The following is a 23,785-nucleotide window of genomic DNA, read 5'->3' on the forward strand; positions in this document are numbered from 1 at the left end:
CGGCCGGCAGGAGGGGAGTTACCGGACTTAGTCTGCGCGCAGACCGAACAAGCAGCCACGAAGCGACGCGTGTCATGCTCCCGGGTGGGCCACCAAAAACGCTGGCGAATGGAAGCAAGCGTACCCCGAACGCCAGGGTGGCCGGCTAACTTGGCAGAGTGAGCCCACTGAAGAACGGCCAGACGAGTAGGAACGGGAACGAAAAGAAGGTTCCTGGGACAAGCGCGCGGCGACGGAGTTTGAGTGAGTGCTTGCTTTACCTGCCTCTCAATTCCCCAGACAGTCAACCCGACAACATGCCCCTCAGGGAGAATCCCCTCGGGGTCAGTGGAGGCTACTGAAGAACTGAAGAGACGAGATAAAGCATCAGGCTTGGTGTTCTTAGAGCCCGGACGATAAGAAATCATGAACTCGAAACGAGCGAAAAACAGCGCCCAGCGCGCCTGACGCGCATTAAGTCGTTTGGCAGAACGGATGTACTCAAGGTTCCTATGGTCAGTCCAAACGACAAAAGGAACGGTCGCCCCCTCCAACCACTGTCGCCATTCGCCTAGGGCTAAGCGGATGGCGAGCAGTTCGCGGTTTCCCACATCATAGTTACGTTCCGACGGCGACAGGCGATGAGAAAAATACGCGCAAGGGTGGACCTTGTCGTCAGAGAGGGAGCGCTGAGAAAGAATGGCTCCCACGCCCACCTCTGACGCGTCAACCTCGACAACGAACTGTCTAGAGACGTCAGGTGTAACAAGGATAGGAGCGGATGTAAAACGATTCTTGAGGAGATCAAAAGCTCCCTGGGCGGAAACGGACCACTTAAAGCACGTCTTGACAGAAGTAAGGGCTGTGAGAGGAGCTGCCACCTGACCGAAATTACGGATGAAACGACGATAGAAGTTCGCGAAGCCGAGAAAGCGCTGCAACTCGACGCGTGACTTAGGGACGGGCCAATCAATGACAGCTTGGACCTTAGCGGGATCCATCTTAATGCCTTCAGCGGAAATAACAGAACCGAGAAATGTGACGGAGGAGGCATGAAAAGTGCACTTCTCAGCCTTCACAAAAAGACAATTCTCTAAAAGGCGCTGGAGGACACGTCGAACGTGCTGAACATGAATCTGGAGTGACGGTGAAAAAATCAGGATATCGTCAAGGTAAACGAAAACAAAGATGTTCAGCATGTCTCTCAGGACATCATTGACTAATGCCTGAAAGACAGCTGGAGCGTTAGCGAGGCCGAAAGGAAGAACCCGGTATTCAAAGTGCCCTAACGGAGTGTTAAACGCCGTCTTCCACTCGTCCCCCTCCCTGATGCGCACGAGATGGTAAGCGTTACGAAGGTCCAACTTAGTGAAAAACCTGGCTCCCTGCAGGATCTCGAAGGCTGAAGACATAAGAGGAAGCGGATAACGATTCTTCACTGTTATGTCATTCAGCCCTCGATAATCTATGCAGGGGCGCAGGGACCCGTCCTTCTTCTTAACAAAAAAAAACCCCGCTCCGGCGGGAGAGGAGGAGGGGACTATGGTACCGGCGGCAAGAGCTACAGACAAATAATCTTCGAGAGCCTTACGTTCGGGAGCCGACAGAGAGTATAGTCTACCCCGGGGGGGAGTGGTTCCCGGAAGGAGATCAATACTACAATCATACGACCGGTGTGGAGGAAGAGAGGTGGCCCTGGACCGACTGAACACCGTGCGCAGATCGTGATATTCCTCCGGCACCCCTGTCAAATCACCAGGCTCCTCCTGTGAAGAAGAGACAGAGGAAACAGGAGGGATAGCAGACATTAAACATTTCACATGACAAGAGACGTTCCAGGAGAGGATAGAATTACTAGACCAATTAATAGAAGGATTATGACAAACTAGCCAGGGATGGCCCGAAACAACAGGTGTAAAAGGTGAACGAAAAGTTAAAAAAGAAATGGTTTCGCTATGATTACCAGAGACAGTGAGGGTTAAAGGTAGCGTCTCACGCTGAATCCTGGGGAGAGGACTACCATCCAAGGCGAACAAGGCCGTGGGCTCCCTTAACTGTCTGAGAGGAATGTCATGTTCCCGAGCCCAGGTCTCGTCCATAAAACAGCCCTCCGCCCCAGAGTCTATTAAGGCACTGCAGGAAGCTGACGAACCGGTCCAGCGTAGATGGACCGACAAGGTAGTGCAGGATCTTGAAGGAGAGACAGGAGTAGTAGCGCTCACCAGTAGCCCTCCGCTTACTGATGAGCTCTGGCTTTTACTGGACATGAAGTGACAAAATGACCAGCGGAACCGCAATAGAGACAGAGGCGGTTGGTGATTCTCCGTTCCCTCTCTTTAGTCGAGATGCGGATACCTCCCAGCTGCATAGGCTCAGCACCCGAGCCGGCAGAGGAAGATGGTAGTGATGCGGAGAGGGGGGCAACGGAGAACGCGAGCTCCTTTCCACGAGCTCGGTGACGAAGATCAACCCGTCGCTCAATGCGAATAGCGAGTTCAATCAAGGAATCCACGCTGGAAGGAACCTCCCGGGAGAGAATCTCATCCTTTACCTCTGCGCGGAGACCCTCCAGAAAACGAGCGAGCAAAGCCGGCTCATTCCAGCCACTGGAGGCAGCAAGAGTGCGAAACTCAATAGAGTAGTCTGTTATGGATCGATTACCTTGACATAGGGAAGACAGGGCCCTGGAAGCCTCCTCCCCAAAAACAGATCGATCAAAAACCCGTATCATCTCCTCCTTAAAGTCCTGATACTGGTTAGTACACTCAGCCCTTGCCTCCCAGATTGCCGTGCCCCACTCACGAGCCCGTCCAGTAAGGAGAGATATGACGTAGGCGATACGAGCAGTGCTCCTGGAGTAAGTGTTGGGCTGGAGAGAAAACACAATATCACACTGGGTGAGGAACGAGCGGCATTCAGTGGGCTCCCCAGAGTAACACGGCGGGTTATTGATTCTGGGCTCCGGAGATTCGAAAGCCCTGGAAGTGGCCGGTGGATCGAGGCGGAGATGGTGAACCTGTTCTGTGAGGTTGGAGACTTGGGTGGCCAGGGTCTCAACGGCATGTCGAGCAGCAGACAATTCCTGCTCGTGTCTGCCTAGCATCGCTCCCTGGATCTCGACGGCTGAGTGGAGAGGATCCGAAGTCGCTGGGTCCATTCTTGGTCGGATTCTTCTGTTACGGTGCGTGAATGAGGACCCAAAAGCGAATTAACGTAAACAGAGCTTCTTTAATAACAAAACAAACGTAGGCTCAGATGGACCGGCAGATTCCGACAGGACAGGACAAGGTTGCAGCAAACATGACGATAGTCTGGTTCAGGCATGAATAACACAAACAAGAATCCGACAAAGACAGAAACAAAAACAGAGAGAGATATAGAGGACTAATCAGAGGGAAAAAGGGAACAGGTGGGAAAAGGGGTGACGAGGTAGTTAGGAGGAGACAAGGAACAGCTGGGGGAAAGAGGGGGAGAAAAGGTAACCTAATAACGACCAGCAGAGGGAGACAGGGTGAAGGGAAAGGACAGAAACAAGACACAACATGACAATACATGACAACATCAGCAGATGTCTCAAAGTGCTGTACAGAAACCCAGCCTAAAACCCCAAACAGCAAGCAATGCAGGTGTAGAAGCACGGTGGCTAGGAAAAACTCCATAGAATGGCCGGAACCTAGGAAGAAACCTAGAGAGGAACCAGGCTATGAGGAACGGCCAGTCCTCATTCTTCAAGATGTTCAGACGTTCATAGATGACCAGCAGGGTCGAATAATAATAATCACAGTGGTTGTAGAGGATGTAACAGGTCAGCACTTCAGGAGTAAATGTCAGTTGGCTTTTCATAGCCGAGTATTCAGAGTTTGAGACAGCAGGTGCAGTAGAGAGAAAGATGACTGTCAGAGAGACTGAGTCAAATACCCCGCTGTGCCTCATGGCATTTCTAAAGGCTCTGTGGCTATACAACACAACCACACATACAATCTGTATTTCCCCTCTCTCCTGCCTCCTCCATACACAGATTATACGTACTTTACATACTCTCCCACTAATCAGTGAGAAGCAGCACGCACGCTGTCCTCTGCTCACCTTTACTGGGGCGGCAGGGTAGCCTAGTGGTTAGAGTGGAGGGGGGGCAGGTAGCCTAGTGGTTAGAGTGGAGGGGGGGGCAGGGTAGCCTAGTGGTTAGAGTGTAGAGGCGGCAGGGTAGCCTAGTGGTTAGAGTGTAGGGGCAGCAGGGTAGCCTAGTGGTTAGAGTGTAGGGGCGGCAGGGTAGCCTAGTGGTTAGAGTGGAGGGGCGGCAGGTAGCCTAGTGGTTAGAGTGGAGGGGCGGCAGGGTAGCCTAGTGGTTAGAGTGTAGGGGCGGCAGGGTAGCCTAGTGGTTAGAGTGGAGGGGCGGCAGGGTAGCCTAGTGGTTAGAGTGTAGGGGCGGCAGGGTAGCCTAGTGGTTAGGGTGGAGGGGGGGCAGGGTAGCCTAGTGGTTAGAGTGGAGGGGCGGCAGGGTAGCCTAGTGGTTAGAGTGTAGGGGCAGCAGGGTAGCCTAGTGGTTAGAGTGTAGGGGCGGCAGGGTAGCCTAGTGGTTAGAGTGGAGGGGCGGCAGGGTAGCCTAGTGGTTAGAGTGGAGGGGGGGCAGGGTAGCCTAGTGGTTAGAGTGTAGAGGAGGCAGGTAGCCTAGTGGTTAGAGAGTAGAGGAGGCAGGTAGCCTAGTGGTTAGAGCGTTGGACTAGTAACTGGAAGGTTGCAAGTTCAAACCCCCAAGCTGACAAGGTACAAATCTGTCGTTCTGCCCCTGAACAAGGCAGTTAACCCACTGTTCCTAGGCCGTCATTGAAAATAAGAATGTGTTCTTAACTGACTTGCCTAGTTAAATAAAGGTCAAATAAAAAACTAAAAAAACTGTGTAAACACCACGTATCTCTAGTATACCGACGAGGGGTGAGAGTGTCGGGCAAGTAACCCAAAGGTCGCTAGTTTGAATCCCGAGCCAACAAGGTGAAAAAAAATCTGTTGATTTGTGTCTCAGGGGGAGTTAGGATATGAAAAAACACACTTACAATGTACACGTGTGAAATAGCACGCATATAAACACCCACCACGCTATTAAACTGGCTTTTAAACCCCAGTATGAGGTTTAATGGTCTGAAAAACTACTCTTTATATTTACTACAGGAAGTTGTTATGCAAAGACAGAGTTGTAGTGTATGAGCTCTTACTGCAGGCAGCCCGTCTGGGCACAGGCACACTCCATGTACTGCCTGAGAGCCAGGCGGAACTCCTCCAGCTCCTCCTCCAACACATTCAGCTGTCTCTGGACTATCAGGATGTGCTGGGAGGGGACAGACAGGACAGAGGACAGGGGACAGACAGAGCAGGGGACAGAGGACATACAGGACAGGGGACAGAGGACATACAGGACAGGGGACAGAGGACATACAGGACAGGGGACAGAGGACATACAGGACAGGGGACAGAGGAAATACAGGACAGGGGACAGAGGACATACAGGACAGGGGACAGAGGACAGACAGGGCAGAGGACAGAGGACAGACAGGGCAGAGGACAGAGTATATTAGACAGAAATAGAAATACAACCACTAGAATGGCCATAGCCCTTACAGACCCATTACAGAACAACACGTAGACAACAACATAACAACATATAAACAACAACATAACACATAAACAACAACATAACACATAAACAACAACATAACAACGCATAAACAACAACATAACAACACATAAACAACAACATAACACATAAACAACAACATAACAACACATAAACAACAACATAACAACGCATAAACAACAACATAACAACACATAAACAACAACATAACAACATATAAATAACCACATAACAACACATAAACAACAAAATTACACATAAACAACAACATAACAACGCATAAACAACAACATAACAACACATAAACAACAACATAACAACACATAAACAACAAAATAACACATAAACAACAACATAACAACGCATAAACAACAACATAACAACACATAAACAACAACATAACAACACGTAGACAACAACATAACAATACATAAACAACAACATAACACATAAACAACAACATAACAACACATAAACAACAACATAACAACGCATAAACAACAACATAACAACACATAAACAACAACATAACAACATATAAATAACCACATAACAACACATAAACAACAAAATTACACATAAACAACAACATAACAACGCATAAACAACAACATAACAACACATAAACAACAACATAACAACACATAAACAACAAAATAACACATAAACAACAACATAACAACGCATAAACAACAACATAACAACACATAAACAACAACATAACAACACGTAGACAACAACATAACAATACATAAACAACAACATAACACATAAACAACAACATAACAACACATAAACAACAACATAACAACGCATAAACAACAACATAACAACACATAAACAACAACATAACAACACGTAGACAACAACATAACAACATATAAACAACAACATAACAACATATAAATAACCACATAACAACACATAAACAACAAAATAACAACGCATAAACAACAACATAACAACATCATAACACATACACAACAACATAACAACACATAAACAACAACATAACAACACATAAACAACAACATAACAACATATAAATAACCACATAACAACGAATAAACAACAACATAACAACACATAAACAACAACATAACAACACGTAGACAACAACATAACAACACATAAACAACAACATAACAACACGTAGACAACAACATAACAACACATAAACAACAACATAACAACACATAAACAACAACATAACAACACATAACCAACAACATAACAACGAATAAACAACAACATAACACATAAACAACAACATAACACATAAACAACAACATAACAACACATAAACAACAACATAACAACACATAAACAACAACATAACACATATAAACAACAACATAACAACACATAAACAACAACATAACAACACATAAACAACAACATAACACATAAACAACAACATAACAACACATAAACAACAACATAACAACACATAAACAACAACATAACACATAAACAACAACATAACACATAAACAACAACATAACACATAAACAACAACATAACAACACATAAACAACAACATAACACATAAACAACAACATAACACATAAACAACAACATAACAACACATAAACAACAACATAACAACACATAAACAACAACATAACACATAAACAACAACATAACAACACATAAACAACAACATAACACATATAAACAACAACATAACAACACATAAACAACAACATAACAACACATAAACAACAACATAACACATAAACAACAACATAACAACACATAAACAACAACATAACACATAACCAACAACATAACAACATATAAACAACAACATAACACATAAACAACAACATAACAACACATAAACAACAACATAACAACACATAAACAACAACATAACAACGCATAAACAACAACATAACAACACATAAACAACAACATAACAACACATAGACAACAACATAACAACACATAAACAACAACATAACAACACATAAACAACAACATAACAACACGTAGACAACAACATAACAACACATAAACAACAACATAACAACACGTAGACAACAACATAACAACACATAGACAACAACATAACAACATATAAACAACAACATAACAACACATAAACAACAACATAACAACACATAAACAACAACATAACAACACGTAGACAACAACATAACAACACATAAACAACAACATAACAACACGTAGACAACAACATAACAACACATAGACAACAACATAACAACATATAAACAACAACATAACAACGCATAAACAACAACATAACAACACATAAACAACAACATAACAACACATAAACAACAACATAACAACACATAAACAACAAAATAACACATAAACAACAACATAACAACGCATAAACAACAACATAACAACACATAAACAACAACATAACAACACGTAGACAACAACATAACAACACATAAACAACAACATAACACATAAACAACAACATAACAACACATAAACAACAACATAACAACGCATAAACAACAACATAACAACACATAAACAACAACATAACAACGAATAAACAACAACATAACACATAAACAACAACATAACACATAAACAACAACATAACAACACATAAACAACAAAATAACAACGCATAAACAACAACATAACAACACATGCGTTGTTATTTTGTTGTTTATGTGTTGTTATGTTGTTGTCTACGTGTTGTTATGTTGTTGTTTATGTGTTGTTATGTTGTTGTTTATGTGTTATTATGTTGTTGTTTATGTGTTGTTATGTTGTTGTTTATGCGTTGTTATTTTGTTGTTTATGTGTTGTTATTTTGTTGTTTATGTGTTGTTATGTTGTTGTCTACGTGTTGTTATGTTGTTGTTTATGTGTTGTTATGTTGTTGTTTATGTGTTGCTATGTTGTTGTTTATGTGTTATGTTGTTGTTTATGTGTTGTTATGTTGTTGTTTATGTGTTGTTATGTTGTTGTTTATGTGTTGTTATGTTGTTGTTTATGTGTTGTTATGTTGTTGTTTATGCGTTGTTATTTTGTTGTTTATGTGTTGTTATGTTGTTGTTTATGTGTTATGTTGTTGTTTATGTGTTATGTTGTTGTTTATTCGTTGTTATGTTGTTGTTTATGTGTTGTTATGTTGTTGTTTATGTGTTGTTATGTTGTTGTCTACGTGTTGTTATGTTGTTGTTTATGTGTTGTTATGTTGTTGTTTATGTGTTATGTTGTTGTTTATGTGTTGTTATGTTGTTGTTTATGTGTTGTTATGTTGTTGTTTATATGTGTTATGTTGTTGTTTATGTGTTGTTATGTTGTTGTTTATGTGTTATGTTGTTGTTTATGTGTTGTTATGTTGTTGTTTATGTGTTGTTATGTTGTTGTTTATGTGTTATGTTGTTGTTTATGTGTTGTTATGTTTTTGTTTATGTGTTGTTATGTTGTTGTTTATATGTGTTATGTTGTTGTTTATGTGTTGTTATGTTGTTGTTTATGTGTTGTTATGTTGTTGTTTATGTGTTATGTTGTTGTTTATGTGTTATGTTGTTGTTTATTCGTTGTTATGTTGTTGGTTATGTGTTGTTATGTTGTTGTTTATGTGTTGTTATGTTGTTGTTTATGTGTTGTTATGTTGTTGTCTACGTGTTGTTATGTTGTTGTTTATGTGTTGTTATGTTGTTGTCTACGTGTTGTTATGTTGTTGTTTATGTGTTGTTATGTTGTTGTTTATTCGTTGTTATGTGGTTATTTATATGTTGTTATGTTGTTGTTTATGTGTTGTTATGTTGTTGTTTATGTGTTGTTATGTTGTTGTGTATGTGTTATGTTGTTGTTTATATGTTGTTATGTTGTTGTTTATGCGTTGTTATTTTGTTGTTTATGTGTTGTTATGTGGTTATTTATATGTTGTTATGTTGTTGTTTATATGTTGTTATGTTGTTGTCTACGTGTTGTTATGTTGTTGTTTATGTGTTGTTATGTTGTTGTTTATGCGTTGTTATGTTGTTGTTTATGTGTTGTTATGTTGTTGTTTATGTGTTATGTTGTTGTTTATGTGTTGTTATGTTGTTGTCTACGTGTTGTTATGTTGTTGTTTATGTGTTATTTTTTTGTTTATGTGTTGTTATGTTGTTGTTTATGTGTTGTTATGTTGTTGTTTATGTGTTGTTATGTTGTTGTTTATGCGTTGTTATGTTGTTGTTTATATGTTGTTATGTTGTTGTCTATGTGTTGTTATGTTGTTGTCTACGTGTTGTTATGTTGTTGTTTATGTGTTGTTATGTTGTTGTCTACGTGTTGTTATGTTGTTGTTTATGTGTTGTTATGTTGTTGTTTATGTGTTGTTATGTTGTTGTTTATATGTTGTTATGTTGTTGTCTATGTGTTGTTATGTTGTTGTCTACGTGTTATGTTGTTGTTTATGTGTTGTTATGTTGTTGTCTACGTGTTGTTATGTTGTTGTTTATGTGTTGTTATGTTGTTGTTTATGTGTTGTTATGTTGTTGTCTATGTGTTGTTATGTTGTTGTTTATGTGTTGTTATGTTGTTGTTTATGCGTTGTTATGTTGTTGTTTATGTGTTGTTATGTTGTTGTTTATGTGTTGTTATGTTGTTGTTTATGTGTTATGTTGTTGTTTATATGTTGTTATGTTGTTGGTTATGTGTTATGTTGTTGTTTATGTGTTGTTATGTTGTTGTTTATGTGTTATGTTGTTGTTTATGTGTTATGTTGTTGTTTATGTGTTATGTTGTTGTTTATTCGTTGTTATGTTGTTGTTTATGTGTTGTTATGTTGTTGTTTATGTGTTGTTATGTTGTTGTCTACGTGTTGTTATGTTGTTGTTTATGTGTTGTTATGTTGTTGTTTATGTGTTGTTATGTTGTTGTTTATGTGTTATTATGTTGTTGTCTACGTGTTGTTATGTTGTTGTTTATGTGTTATGTTGTTGTTTATTCGTTGTTATGTTGTTGGTTATGTGTTGTTATGTTGTTGTTTATGTGTTGTTATGTTGTTGTTTATGTGTTGTTATGTTGTTGTTTATGTGTTGTTATGTTGTTGTTTATGCGTTGTTATGTTGTTGGTTATGTGTTGTTATGTTGTTGTCTATGCGTTGTTATGTTGTTGTTTATGTGTTATGTTGTTGTCTACGTGTTGTTATGTTGTTGTTTATGTGTTATGTTGTTGTTTATGTGTTGTTATGTTGTTGTCTATGTGTTGTTATGTTGTTGTTTATGTGTTGTTATGTTGTTGTTTATGCGTTGTTATGTTGTTGTTTATGTGTTGTTATGTTGTTGTTTATGTGTTGTTATGTTGTTGTTTATGTGTTGTTATGTTGTTGTTTATGTGTTATGTTGTTGTTTATGTGTTGTTATGTTGTTGTCTACGTGTTGTTATGTTGTTGTTTATGTGTTGTTATGTTTATGTGTTGTTATGTTGTTGTTTATGTGTTGTTATGTTGTTGTTTATGTGTTGTTATGTTTATGCGTTGTTATGTTGTTGTTTATGTGTTGTTATGTTGTTGTCTACGTGTTATTATGTTGTTGTTTATGTGTTGTTATGTTGTTGTTTATGTGTTGTTATGTTGTTGTCTATGTGTTGTTATGTTGTTGTCTACGTGTTGTTATGTTGTTGTTTATGTGTTGTTATGTTAACATAACATAACAACACATAAACAACAACATAACAACACATAAACAACAACATAATAACACGTAGACAACAACATAACAACACATAAACAACAACATAACAACGCATAAACATAACAACACATAAACAACAACATAACAACACATAAACAACAACATAACAACACATAAACATAACAACACATAAACAACAACATAACAACACGTAGACAACAACATAACAACACATAAACAACAACATAACACATAAACAACAACATAACAACATATATGTGTTATTATGTTGTTGTTTATGTGTTGTTATGTTTATGTGTTGTTTATTCGTTGTTATGTTGTTGTTTATGCGTTGTTATGTTGTTGTTTATGTGTTGTTATGTTGTTGTTTATGTGTTATGTTGTTGTTTATTCGTTGTTATGTTGTTGTTTATGTGTTGTTATGTTGTTGTTTATGTGTTGTTATGTTGTTGTCTATGTGTTGTTATGTTGTTGTTTATGTGTTGTTATGTTGTTGTTTATGTGTTATGTTGTTGTCTACGTGTTGTTATGTTGTTGTTTATGTGTTGTTATGTTGTTGTCTACGTGTTGTTATGTTGTTGTTTATGTGTTGTTATTTTTATGTGTTGTTTATTCGTTGTTATGTGGTTATTTATATGTTGTTATGTTGTTGTTTATGTGTTGTTATGTTGTTGTTTATGCGTTGTTATGTTGTTGTTTATGTGTTATGTTGTTGTTTATATGTTGTTATGTTGTTGTTTATGCGTTGTTATTTTGTTGTTTATGTGTTGTTATGTTGTTGTCTACGTGTTGTTATGTTGTTGTTTATGTGTTGTTATGTTGTTGTTTATGTGTTATTATGTTGTTTTTTATGTGTTGTTATGTTGTTGTTTATGCGTTGTTATTTTGTTGTTTATGTGTTGTTATTTTGTTGTTTATGTGTTGTTATGTTGTTGTCTACGTGTTGTTATGTTGTTGTTTATGTGTTGTTATGTTGTTGTTTATGTGTTGCTATGTTGTTGTTTATGTGTTATGTTGTTGTTTATGTGTTGTTATGTTGTTGTTTATGTGTTGTTATGTTGTTGTTTATGTGTTGTTATGTTGTTGTTTATGTGTTGTTATGTTGTTGTTTATGTGTTGTTATGTTGTTGTTTATGCGTTGTTATTTTGTTGTTTATGTGTTGTTATGTTGTTGTTTATGTGTTATGTTGTTGTTTATGTGTTATGTTGTTGTTTATTCGTTGTTATGTTGTTGTTTATGTGTTGTTATGTTGTTGTTTATGTGTTGTTATGTTGTTGTCTACGTGTTGTTATGTTGTTGTTTATGTGTTGTTATGTTGTTGTTTATGTGTTATGTTGTTGTTTATGTGTTGTTATGTTGTTGTTTATGTGTTGTTATGTTGTTGTTTATATGTGTTATGTTGTTGTTTATGTGTTGTTATGTTGTTGTTTATGTGTTATGTTGTTGTTTATGTGTTGTTATGTTGTTGTTTATGTGTTGTTATGTTGTTGTTTATGTGTTATGTTGTTGTTTATGTGTTGTTATGTTGTTGTTTATGTGTTGTTATGTTGTTGTTTATATGTGTTATGTTGTTGTTTATGTGTTGTTATGTTGTTGTTTATGTGTTGTTATGTTGTTGTTTATGTGTTATGTTGTTGTTTATGTGTTATGTTGTTGTTTATTCGTTGTTATGTTGTTGGTTATGTGTTGTTATGTTGTTGTTTATGTGTTGTTATGTTGTTGTTTATGTGTTGTTATGTTGTTGTCTACGTGTTGTTATGTTGTTGTTTATGTGTTGTTATGTTGTTGTCTACGTGTTGTTATGTTGTTGTTTATGTGTTGTTATGTTGTTGTTTATTCGTTGTTATGTGGTTATTTATATGTTGTTATGTTGTTGTTTATGTGTTGTTATGTTGTTGTTTATGTGTTGTTATGTTGTTGTGTATGTGTTATGTTGTTGTTTATATGTTGTTATGTTGTTGTTTATGCGTTGTTATTTTGTTGTTTATGTGTTGTTATGTGGTTATTTATATGTTGTTATGTTGTTGTTTATATGTTGTTATGTTGTTGTCTACGTGTTGTTATGTTGTTGTTTATGTGTTGTTATGTTGTTGTTTATGCGTTGTTATGTTGTTGTTTATGTGTTGTTATGTTGTTGTTTATGTGTTATGTTGTTGTTTATGTGTTGTTATGTTGTTGTCTACGTGTTGTTATGTTGTTGTTTATGTGTTGTTATGTTGTTGTTTATGCGTTGTTATGTTGTTGTTTATGTGTTATTTTGTTGTTTATGTGTTGTTATGTTGTTGTTTATGTGTTGTTATGTTGTTGTTTATGTGTTGTTATGTTGTTGTTTATGCGTTGTTATGTTGTTGTTTATATGTTGTTATGTTGTTGTTTATGTGTTGTTATGTTGTTGTCTATGTGTTGTTATGTTGTTGTTTATGTGTTGTTATGTTGTTGTTTATGTGTTGTTATGTTGTTGTTTATGTGTTGCATAAACAACAACATAACAACACATAAACAACAACATAACAACACATAAACAACAACATAACAACGAATAAACAACAACATAACACATAAACAACAACATAACAACACATAAACAACAACATAACAACGCATAAACAACAACATAACAACAACATAACAACACATAAACAACAACATAACACATAAACAACAACATAACAACATATATGTGTTATTATGTTGTTGTTTATGTGTTGTTATGTTTATGTGTTGTTTATTCGTTGTTATGTTGTTGTTTATGCGTTGTTATGTTGTTGTTTATGTGTTGTTATGTTGTTGTTTATGTGTTATGTTGTTGTTTATTCGTTGTTATGTTGTTGTTTATGTGTTGTTATGTTGTTGTTTATGTGTTGTTATGTTGTTGTCTATGTGTTGTTATGTTGTTGTTTATGTGTTGTTATGTTGTTGTTTATGTGTTATGTTGTTGTCTACGTGTTGTTATGTTGTTGTTTATGTGTTGTTATGTTGTTGTCTACGTGTTGTTATGTTGTTGTTTATGTGTTGTTATTTTTATGTGTTGTTTATTCGTTGTTATGTGGTTATTTATATGTTGTTATGTTGTTGTTTATGTGTTGTTATGTTGTTGTTTATGCGTTGTTATGTTGTTGTTTATGTGTTATGTTGTTGTTTATATGTTGTTATGTTGTTGTTTATGCGTTGTTATTTTGTTGTTTATGTGTTGTTATGTTGTTGTCTACGTGTTGTTATGTTGTTGTTTATGTGTTGTTATGTTGTTGTTTATGTGTTATTATGTTGTTTTTTATGTGTTGTTATGTTGTTGTTTATGCGTTGTTATTTTGTTGTTTATGTGTTGTTATTTTGTTGTTTATGTGTTGTTATGTTGTTGTCTACGTGTTGTTATGTTGTTGTTTATGTGTTGTTATGTTGTTGTTTATGTGTTGCTATGTTGTTGTTTATGTGTTATGTTGTTGTTTATGTGTTGTTATGTTGTTGTTTATGTGTTGTTATGTTGTTGTTTATGTGTTGTTATGTTGTTGTTTATGTGTTGTTATGTTGTTGTTTATGTGTTGTTATGTTGTTGTTTATGCGTTGTTATTTTGTTGTTTATGTGTTGTTATGTTGTTGTTTATGTGTTATGTTGTTGTTTATGTGTTATGTTGTTGTTTATTCGTTGTTATGTTGTTGTTTATGTGTTGTTATGTTGTTGTTTATGTGTTGTTATGTTGTTGTCTACGTGTTGTTATGTTGTTGTTTATGTGTTGTTATGTTGTTGTTTATGTGTTATGTTGTTGTTTATGTGTTGTTATGTTGTTGTTTATGTGTTGTTATGTTGTTGTTTATATGTGTTATGTTGTTGTTTATGTGTTGTTATGTTGTTGTTTATGTGTTGTTATGTTGTTGTTTATGTGTTGTTATGTTGTTGTTTATGTGTTATGTTGTTGTTTATGTGTTGTTATGTTGTTGTTTATGTGTTGTTATGTTGTTGTTTATATGTGTTATGTTGTTGTTTATGTGTTGTTATGTTGTTGTTTATGTGTTGTTATGTTGTTGTTTATGTGTTATGTTGTTGTTTATGTGTTATGTTGTTGTTTATTCGTTGTTATGTTGTTGGTTATGTGTTGTTATGTTGTTGTTTATGTGTTGTTATGTTGTTGTTTATGTGTTGTTATGTTGTTGTCTACGTGTTGTTATGTTGTTGTTTATGTGTTGTTATGTTGTTGTCTACGTGTTGTTATGTTGTTGTTTATGTGTTGTTATGTTGTTGTTTATTCGTTGTTATGTGGTTATTTATATGTTGTTATGTTGTTGTTTATGTGTTGTTATGTTGTTGTTTATGTGTTGTTATGTTGTTGTGTATGTGTTATGTTGTTGTTTATATGTTGTTATGTTGTTGTTTATGCGTTGTTATTTTGTTGTTTATGTGTTGTTATGTGGTTATTTATATGTTGTATATGTTTATATGTGTTGTTATGTTGTTGTCTACGTGTTATTATGTTGTTGTTTATGTGTTGTTATGTTGTTGTTTATGTGTTGTTATGTTATGTTAACATAACAACACATAAACAACAACATAACAACACGTAGACAACAACATAACAACACATAGACAACAACATAACAACACATAAACAACAACATAACAACACATAAACAACAACATAATAACACGTAGACAACAACATAACAACACATAAACAACAACATAACAACGCATAAACATAACAACACATAAACAACAACATAACAACACATAAACAACAACATAACAACACATAAACATAACAACACATAAACAACAACATAACAACACGTAGACAACAACATAACAACACATAAACAACAACATAACACATAAACAACAACATAACAACACATAAACAACAACATAACAACACATAAACAACAACATAACAACACATAAACAACAACATAACAACGCATAAACAACAACATAACAACACATAAACAACAACATAACAACACATAGACAACAACATAACAACACATAAACAACAACATAACACATAAACAACAACATAACAACACGTAGACAACAACATAACACATAAACAACAACATAACAACGCATAGACAACAACATAACAACACATAACCAACAACATAACAACGCATAAACAACAACATAACAACACATAAACAACAACATAACAACACATAAACAACAACATAACAACACATAAACAACAACATAACAACACATAACCAACAACATAACAACGAATAAACAACAACATAACACATAAACAACAACATAACAACACGTAGACAACAACATAATAACACATAAACAACAACATAACAACACATAAACAACAACATAACAACACATAAACAACAACATAACAACACGTAGACAACAACATAACAACACATAAACAACAACATAACAACACATAAACAACAACATAACAACGAATAAACAACAACATAACACATAAACAACAACATAACACATAAACAACAACATAACAACACATAAACAACAAAATAACAACGCATAAACAACAACATAACAACACATAAACAACAACATAACAACACATAAACAACAACATAACAACACATAAACAACAACATAACAACACATAAACAACAACATAACAACACATAAACAACAACATAACACATAAACAACAACATAACAACACATAAACAACAACATAACAACACATAAACAACAACATAACAACACGTAGACAACAACATAACAACACATAAACAACAAAATAACAACACATAAACAACAAAATAACAACGCATAAACAACAACATAACAACACATAAACAACAACATAATAACACATAAACAACAACATAACAACACATAAACAACAACATAACAAGACGTAGACAACAACATAACAACACATAAACAACAAAATAACAACGCATAAACAACAACATAACAACATATAAACAACAACATAACACATAAACAACAACATAACAACGCATAAACAACAACATAACAACACATAAACAACAACATAACAACATATAAATAACCACATAACAACGAATAAACAACACATAAACATAACAACACATAAACAACAACATAACAACACGTAGACAACAACATAACAACACATAAACAACAACATAACAACACGTAGACAACAACATAACACATAAACAACAACATAACAACACATAAACAACAACATAACAACACGTAGACAACAACATAACAACACATAAACAACAACATAACAACACATAAACAACAACATAACAACGAATAAACAACAACATAACACATAAACAACAACATAACAACACATAAAAAACAACATAACAACGCATAAACAACAACATAACAACGAATAAACAACACATAATCATAACAACACATAAACAACAACATAATAACACATATATGTTGTTATGTTGTTGTTTATGTGTTATGTTGTTGTTTATGTGTTGTTATGTTGTCTACGTGTTGTTATGTTGTTGTTTATGTGTTGTTATGTTTATGTGTTGTTATGTTGTTGTTTATGTGTTGTTATGTTGTTGTTTGTGTTGTTATGTTTATGCGTTGTTATGTTGTTGTTTATGTGTTGTTATGTTGTTGTCTACGTGTTATTATGTTGTTGTTTATGTGTTGTTATGTTGTTGTTTATGTGTTGTTATGTTATGTTAACATAACAACACATAAACAACAACATAACAACACGTAGACAACAACATAACAACACATAGACAACAACATAACAACACATAAACAACAACATAACAACACATAAACAACAACATAATAACACGTAGACAACAACATAACAACACATAAACAACAACATAACAACGCATAAACATAACAACACATAAACAACAACATAACAACACATAAACAACAACATAACAACACATAAACATAACAACACATAAACAACAACATAACAACACGTAGACAACAACATAACAACACATAAACAACAACATAACACATAAACAACAACATAACAACACATAAACAACAACATAACAACACATAAACAACAACATAACAACGCATAAACAACAACATAACAACACATAAACATAACAACACATAAACAACAACATAACAACACGTAGACAACAACATAACAACACATAAACAACAACATAACAACACGTAGACAACAACATAACAACACATAAACAACAACATAACAACACATAAACAACAACATAACAACACATAAACAACAACATAACAACACATAGACAACAACATAACAACACATAAACAACAACATAACAACACATAAACAACAACATAACAACACATAAACAACAACATAACAACACATAGACAACAACATAACAACACATAAACAACAACATAACAACACATAAACAACAACATAACAACACATAAACAACAACATAACAACACATAAACAACAACATAACAACACATAAACAACAACATAACAACACATAAACAACAACATAACAACACATAAACAACAACATAACAACACATAAACAACAACATAACACATAAACAACAACATAACAACACATAAACAACAACATAACAACACATAAACAACAACATAACAACACATAGACAACAACATAACAACGAATAAACAACAACATAACAACACATAGACAACAACATAACAACGAATAAACAACACATAAACATAACACATAAACAACAACACATAAAAAACAACACATAGACATCAACATAACAACACATAAACAACAACATAACACATAAACAACAACATAACACATAAACAACAACATAACACATAAACAACAACATAATAACACATAAACAACAAATAACAACACATAAACAGCAACATAACAAGACATAAACAACAACATAATAACACATAAACAACAACATAACAACATGTAGACAACAACATAACAACACATAAACAACAACATAACAACACATAAACAACAACATAACACATAAACAACAACATAACAACACATAAACAACAACATAACAACACATAAACAACAACATAACACATAAACAACAACATAACAACACATAGAAAACAACATAACAACATATACATAACCACATAACATAGAAACAACAAATAAACATAAACATCAACACAAAAACATAACAACACATAAACAACAATATAACAACATATACATAACCACATAAACAACAACATAACACATAAACATCAACATAAAAACATAACAACACATAAACAACAACATAAACAGATCTGCCTCAACATAGCCACATAGCCTGGTTCCTCTCTAGGTTTCTTCCTAGGTTTTGGCCTTTCTAGGGAGTTTTTCCTAGCCACCGTGCTTCTACACCTGCATTGCTTGCTGTTTGGGGTTTTAGGCTGGGTTTCTGTACAGCACTTTGAGATATCAGCTGATGTACGAAGGGCTATATAAATACATTTGATTTGATTTGATTTGATCTGGGATAATAATAGCTCATATTATGACCCCTCAGTGGTCCTGCTCAGTCCCCTCCTTTCCTCCCTGTTCACTCATGACTGCACGGCCTGGCACGACTCTAACACCATCATTAAGTTTGCTGACGACACAACAGTGGTAGGCCTGATCACCGACAAGACAGCCTATAAGGAGGAGATCAGAGACCTGGCCGTGTGGTGCCAGGACAACAACCTGTCCTACAACGTTGAGGCAGCCTATAAGGAGGAGGTCAGAGACCTGGCCGTGTGGTGCCAGGACAACAACCTGTCCTACAACGTTGAGGCAGCCTATAAGGAGGAGGTCAGAGACCTGGCCGTGTGTTGCCAGGACAACAACCTGTTCTACAACGTTGAGGCAGCCTATAAGGAGGAGGTCAGAGACCTGGCCGTGTGTTGCCAGGACAACAACCTGTCCTACAACGTTGAGGCAGCCTATAAGGAGGAGGTCAGAGACCTGGCCGTGTGGTGCCAGGACAACAACCTGTCCTACAACGTTGAGGCAGCCTATAAGGAGGAGGTCAGAGACCTGGCCGTGTGGTGCCAGGACAACAACCTGTCCTACAACGTTGAGGCAGCCTATAAGGAGGAGGTCAGAGACCTGGCCGTGTGGTGCCAGGACAACAACCTGTCCTACAACGTTGAGGCAGCCTATAAGGAGGAGGTCAGAGACCTGTCCGTGTGGTGCCAGGACAAAAACCTGTCCTACAACGTTGAGGCAGCCTATAAGGAGGAGGTCAGAGACCTGTCCGTGTGGTGCCAGGACAAAAACCTCTCCCTCAACATGATCAAGACAAAGGAGATGTTTGTGGACTACAGCAAAAGCAGGCCCTCATTCTCATTGATGAGGCTGGAGTAGAGCAGTTTGAGGGCTTCAAGTTCCTTGGCGTCCACGTCACCAACAAACTAGAAAAAGAGAGTTGTGAAGAGGGCCCTCTTCACAACTCTCTTTTTCTAGTTTGTTGGTGATGTGGACGCCAAGGAAGTGAGCATTTCGCGGTAAGGTCTACACTTGTTGTATTCGGAGCATGTGACAAATACAATTGTATTTTAAGGAAATGATTTTTGCATCCCAAATGGCACCCTATTCCATATTTAGTGTACTAACCAGGGCCCCTGGTCTAAAGTAGTGCACTACCAGGGTCCCTGGTCTAAAGTAGTGTACTAACCAGGGCCCCTGGTCTAAAGTAGTGCCCTACCAGGGCCCCTGGTCTAAAGTAGTGCACTACCAGGGTCCCTGGTCTAAAGTAGTGCACTACCAGGATCCCTGGTCTAAAGTAGTGTACTACCAGGGTCCCTGATCTAAAGTAGTGTACTACCAGGGCCCCTGGTCTAAAGTAGTGTACTACCAGGGCCCCTGGTCTAAAGTAGTGTACTAACCAGGGCCCTGGTCTAAAGTAGTGCCCCACCAGGGCCCCTGGTCTAAAGTACTGTACTACCAGGGCCCCTGGTCTAAAGTAGTGTACTACCAGGGCCCCTGGTCTAAAGTAGTGCACTACCAGGGTCCCTGGTCTAAAGTAGTGTACTACCAGGGTCCCTGGTCTAAAGTAGTGTACTACCAGGGTCCCTGGTCTAAAGTAGTGTACTACCAGGGTCCCTGGTCTAAAGTAGTGTACTACCAGGGTCCCTGATCTAAAGTAGTGTACTACCAGGGTCCCTGGTCTAAAGTAGTGCACTACCAGGGTCCCTGGTCTAAAGTAGTGTACTACCAGGGTCCCTGGTCTAAAGTACTGTACTACCAGGGCCCCTGGTCTAAAGTAGTGTACTACCAGGGCCCCTGGTCTAAAGTAGTGTACTAACCAGGACCCTTGGTCTAAAGTAGTGCCCTACCAGGGCCCCTGGTCTAAAGTAGTGCACTACCAGGATCCCTGGTCTAAAGTAGTGTACTACCAGGGTCCCTGATCTAAAGTAGTGCCCTAACAGGGTCCCTGGTCTAAAGTAGTGCACTACCAGGGCCCCTGGTCTAAAGTAGTGCCCTAACAGCGTCCCTGGTCTAAAGTAGTGCCCTAACAGGGTCCCTGGTCTAAAGTAGTGTACTACCAAGGTCCCTGGTCTAAAGTAGTGTACTTCCAGGGTCCCTGGTCTAAAGTAGTGTACTAACCAGGGTCCCTGGTCTAAAGTAGTGTACTAACCAGGGTCCCTGGTCTAAAGTAGTGTACTAACCAGGGCCCCTGGTCTAAAGTAGTGTACTACCAGGGCCCCTGGTCTAAAGTAGTGTACTACCAGGGCCCCTGGTCTAAAGTAGTGCCCTAACAGGGTCCCTGGTCTAAAGTAGTGCACTACCAGGGCCCCTGGTCTAAAGTAGTATACTACCAGGGCCCCTGGTCTAAAGTAGTGTACTACCAGGGTCCCTGGTCTAAAGTAGTGTACTACCAGGGCCCCTGGTCTAAAGTAGTGCACTAAATAGGGAATAGGGTTCCATTTGTGGCATAACCAGTCTGTTGAGAGAGGCAGGGTTTGTTGACAGTAGCAGAAGGGGCTGATGGGTACAGTAAGTGAAAGCTTTCTCCCCTGGGTCACCAGTGACCTCTGAGCTGGTTCTGCACTAATACCATGCCCTTTAACTGTGGCTCTCTGTCTCTCTCTCTCTCCTCTACAGGCTAATTGGAGCCCGCGTGGCTCACAAACAGACTCACACGAGGCTCAGTCAGTCGTATGCATTATGTAATGATAAACTACATATGTGATGAAAATTCACTGTTTCACTGTAAAATATGATCAATATGTGATGATCAATATGTGATGATCAATATGTGATGATCAATATGTCAGTATTCTACCCCAGGTTCTATGTCGCACTGTTGCACTAGTTTAAGCACTATCCCAAATGGACTCTTCCTCAGTCCCGTGGACACATTTATTCTGTAACAAATATCAACATAATTGGTTTCCACATATGATCTGGGGACGGTGTGATGCTGATAACATGGCTCCATCCAAAACACACACACACACACACACACACACACACACACACACACACACACACACACACACACACACACACACACAGTAGTAGCTCAATGTTATCCAAACATGCTATCTTCACCAAAAAGTCTGAAAAGAGAGAGAAGGACTCAGACAGACGCAGGGAGGAGGGAAACAAACTACTTGAAGACAAGACAAGTTTCAGCCCCACTGTTTCCTTGACAACCATCTGCAGCTGATTCTGAATGTTCCAGGTCTTCTCTTCTGCCATGACAACAGACCAGACAGACCAGACAGACAGATCTGACAGACCAGACAGACAGACCAGACAGACCTGAAAGACCAGACATACACAGACAGACAGACAGACAGACAGACAGACAGACAGACAGACTGTACAGACTGAACAGACAGATCAGACAGACCAGACAGACAGACCAGACTGACCAGACTCACCAGACAGACCAGACAGATCTGAAAAACCAGACAGACAGACTAGACAGATCTGACAGACCAGACAGACAGACCAGACAGACCTGAAAGACCAGACATACACAGACAGACAGACAGACAGACAGACAGACAGACAGACAGACAGACAGACAGACAGACAGACAGACAGACAGACAGACTGAACAGACTGAACAGACAGATGAGACTGAACAGACTGAACAGACTGAACAGGATGAACAGGGTGACGGACAGAACACAGTGACCGAACGAACAGGGTGACAGACAGAACAGGGTGACAGACAGATCAGGGCGACAGACAGAACAGGGCGACAGACAGAACAGGGCAACAGACAGAACAGGGCGACAGACAGAACAGGGTGACAGACAGAACAGGGTGACAGACAGAACAGGGTGACAGACAGACAGAACAGGGCGACAGACAGAACATGGTGACAGAACAAACAGTGTGACAGACAGAACAGGGTGACAGACAGATCAGGGCGACAGACAGAACAGGGCGACAGACAGAACAGGGCAACAGACAGAACAGGGCGACAGACAGATAGAAGGGTAATGCTAATAGTAGATAAGTTACTGATTTGGTGATTCCTTCCAACACCTCCTCTTCAACTGGCTCCATACGAACCTCCTGGAAGAAACCGGAGACCCAAGTCAGTGCGTGTGTTTGTGTTTGTGTGTGTGTGTGTGTGTGTGTGTGTGTGTGTG

At 37.6% G+C, this 23,785-nt stretch overlaps 1 protein-coding gene across 1 annotated transcript in view; it reads right to left on the reverse strand.

Annotated features, from left to right (window-relative positions):
• LOC118941214 (N-terminal EF-hand calcium-binding protein 1-like) overlaps positions 1 to 23,785 on the reverse strand; it is a 37,423-nt gene that overhangs the window by 8,779 nt on the left and 4,859 nt on the right. Inside the window, exons 3-4 of the mRNA XM_036953643.1 lie at positions 23,655 to 23,708; positions 5,190 to 5,302 (exon numbers count right to left, since the gene is read on the reverse strand). Of these exons, the coding sequence (XP_036809538.1) occupies positions 5,190 to 5,302; positions 23,655 to 23,708 (167 nt within the window). The remainder of the gene's footprint in view (positions 1 to 5,189; positions 5,303 to 23,654; positions 23,709 to 23,785) is intronic.

The sequence above is a fragment of the Oncorhynchus mykiss genome, chromosome 18 (genome assembly GCF_013265735.2).
Source record: "Oncorhynchus mykiss isolate Arlee chromosome 18, USDA_OmykA_1.1, whole genome shotgun sequence".
NCBI classification, from domain to species: Eukaryota; Metazoa; Chordata; class Actinopteri; order Salmoniformes; family Salmonidae; genus Oncorhynchus; species Oncorhynchus mykiss.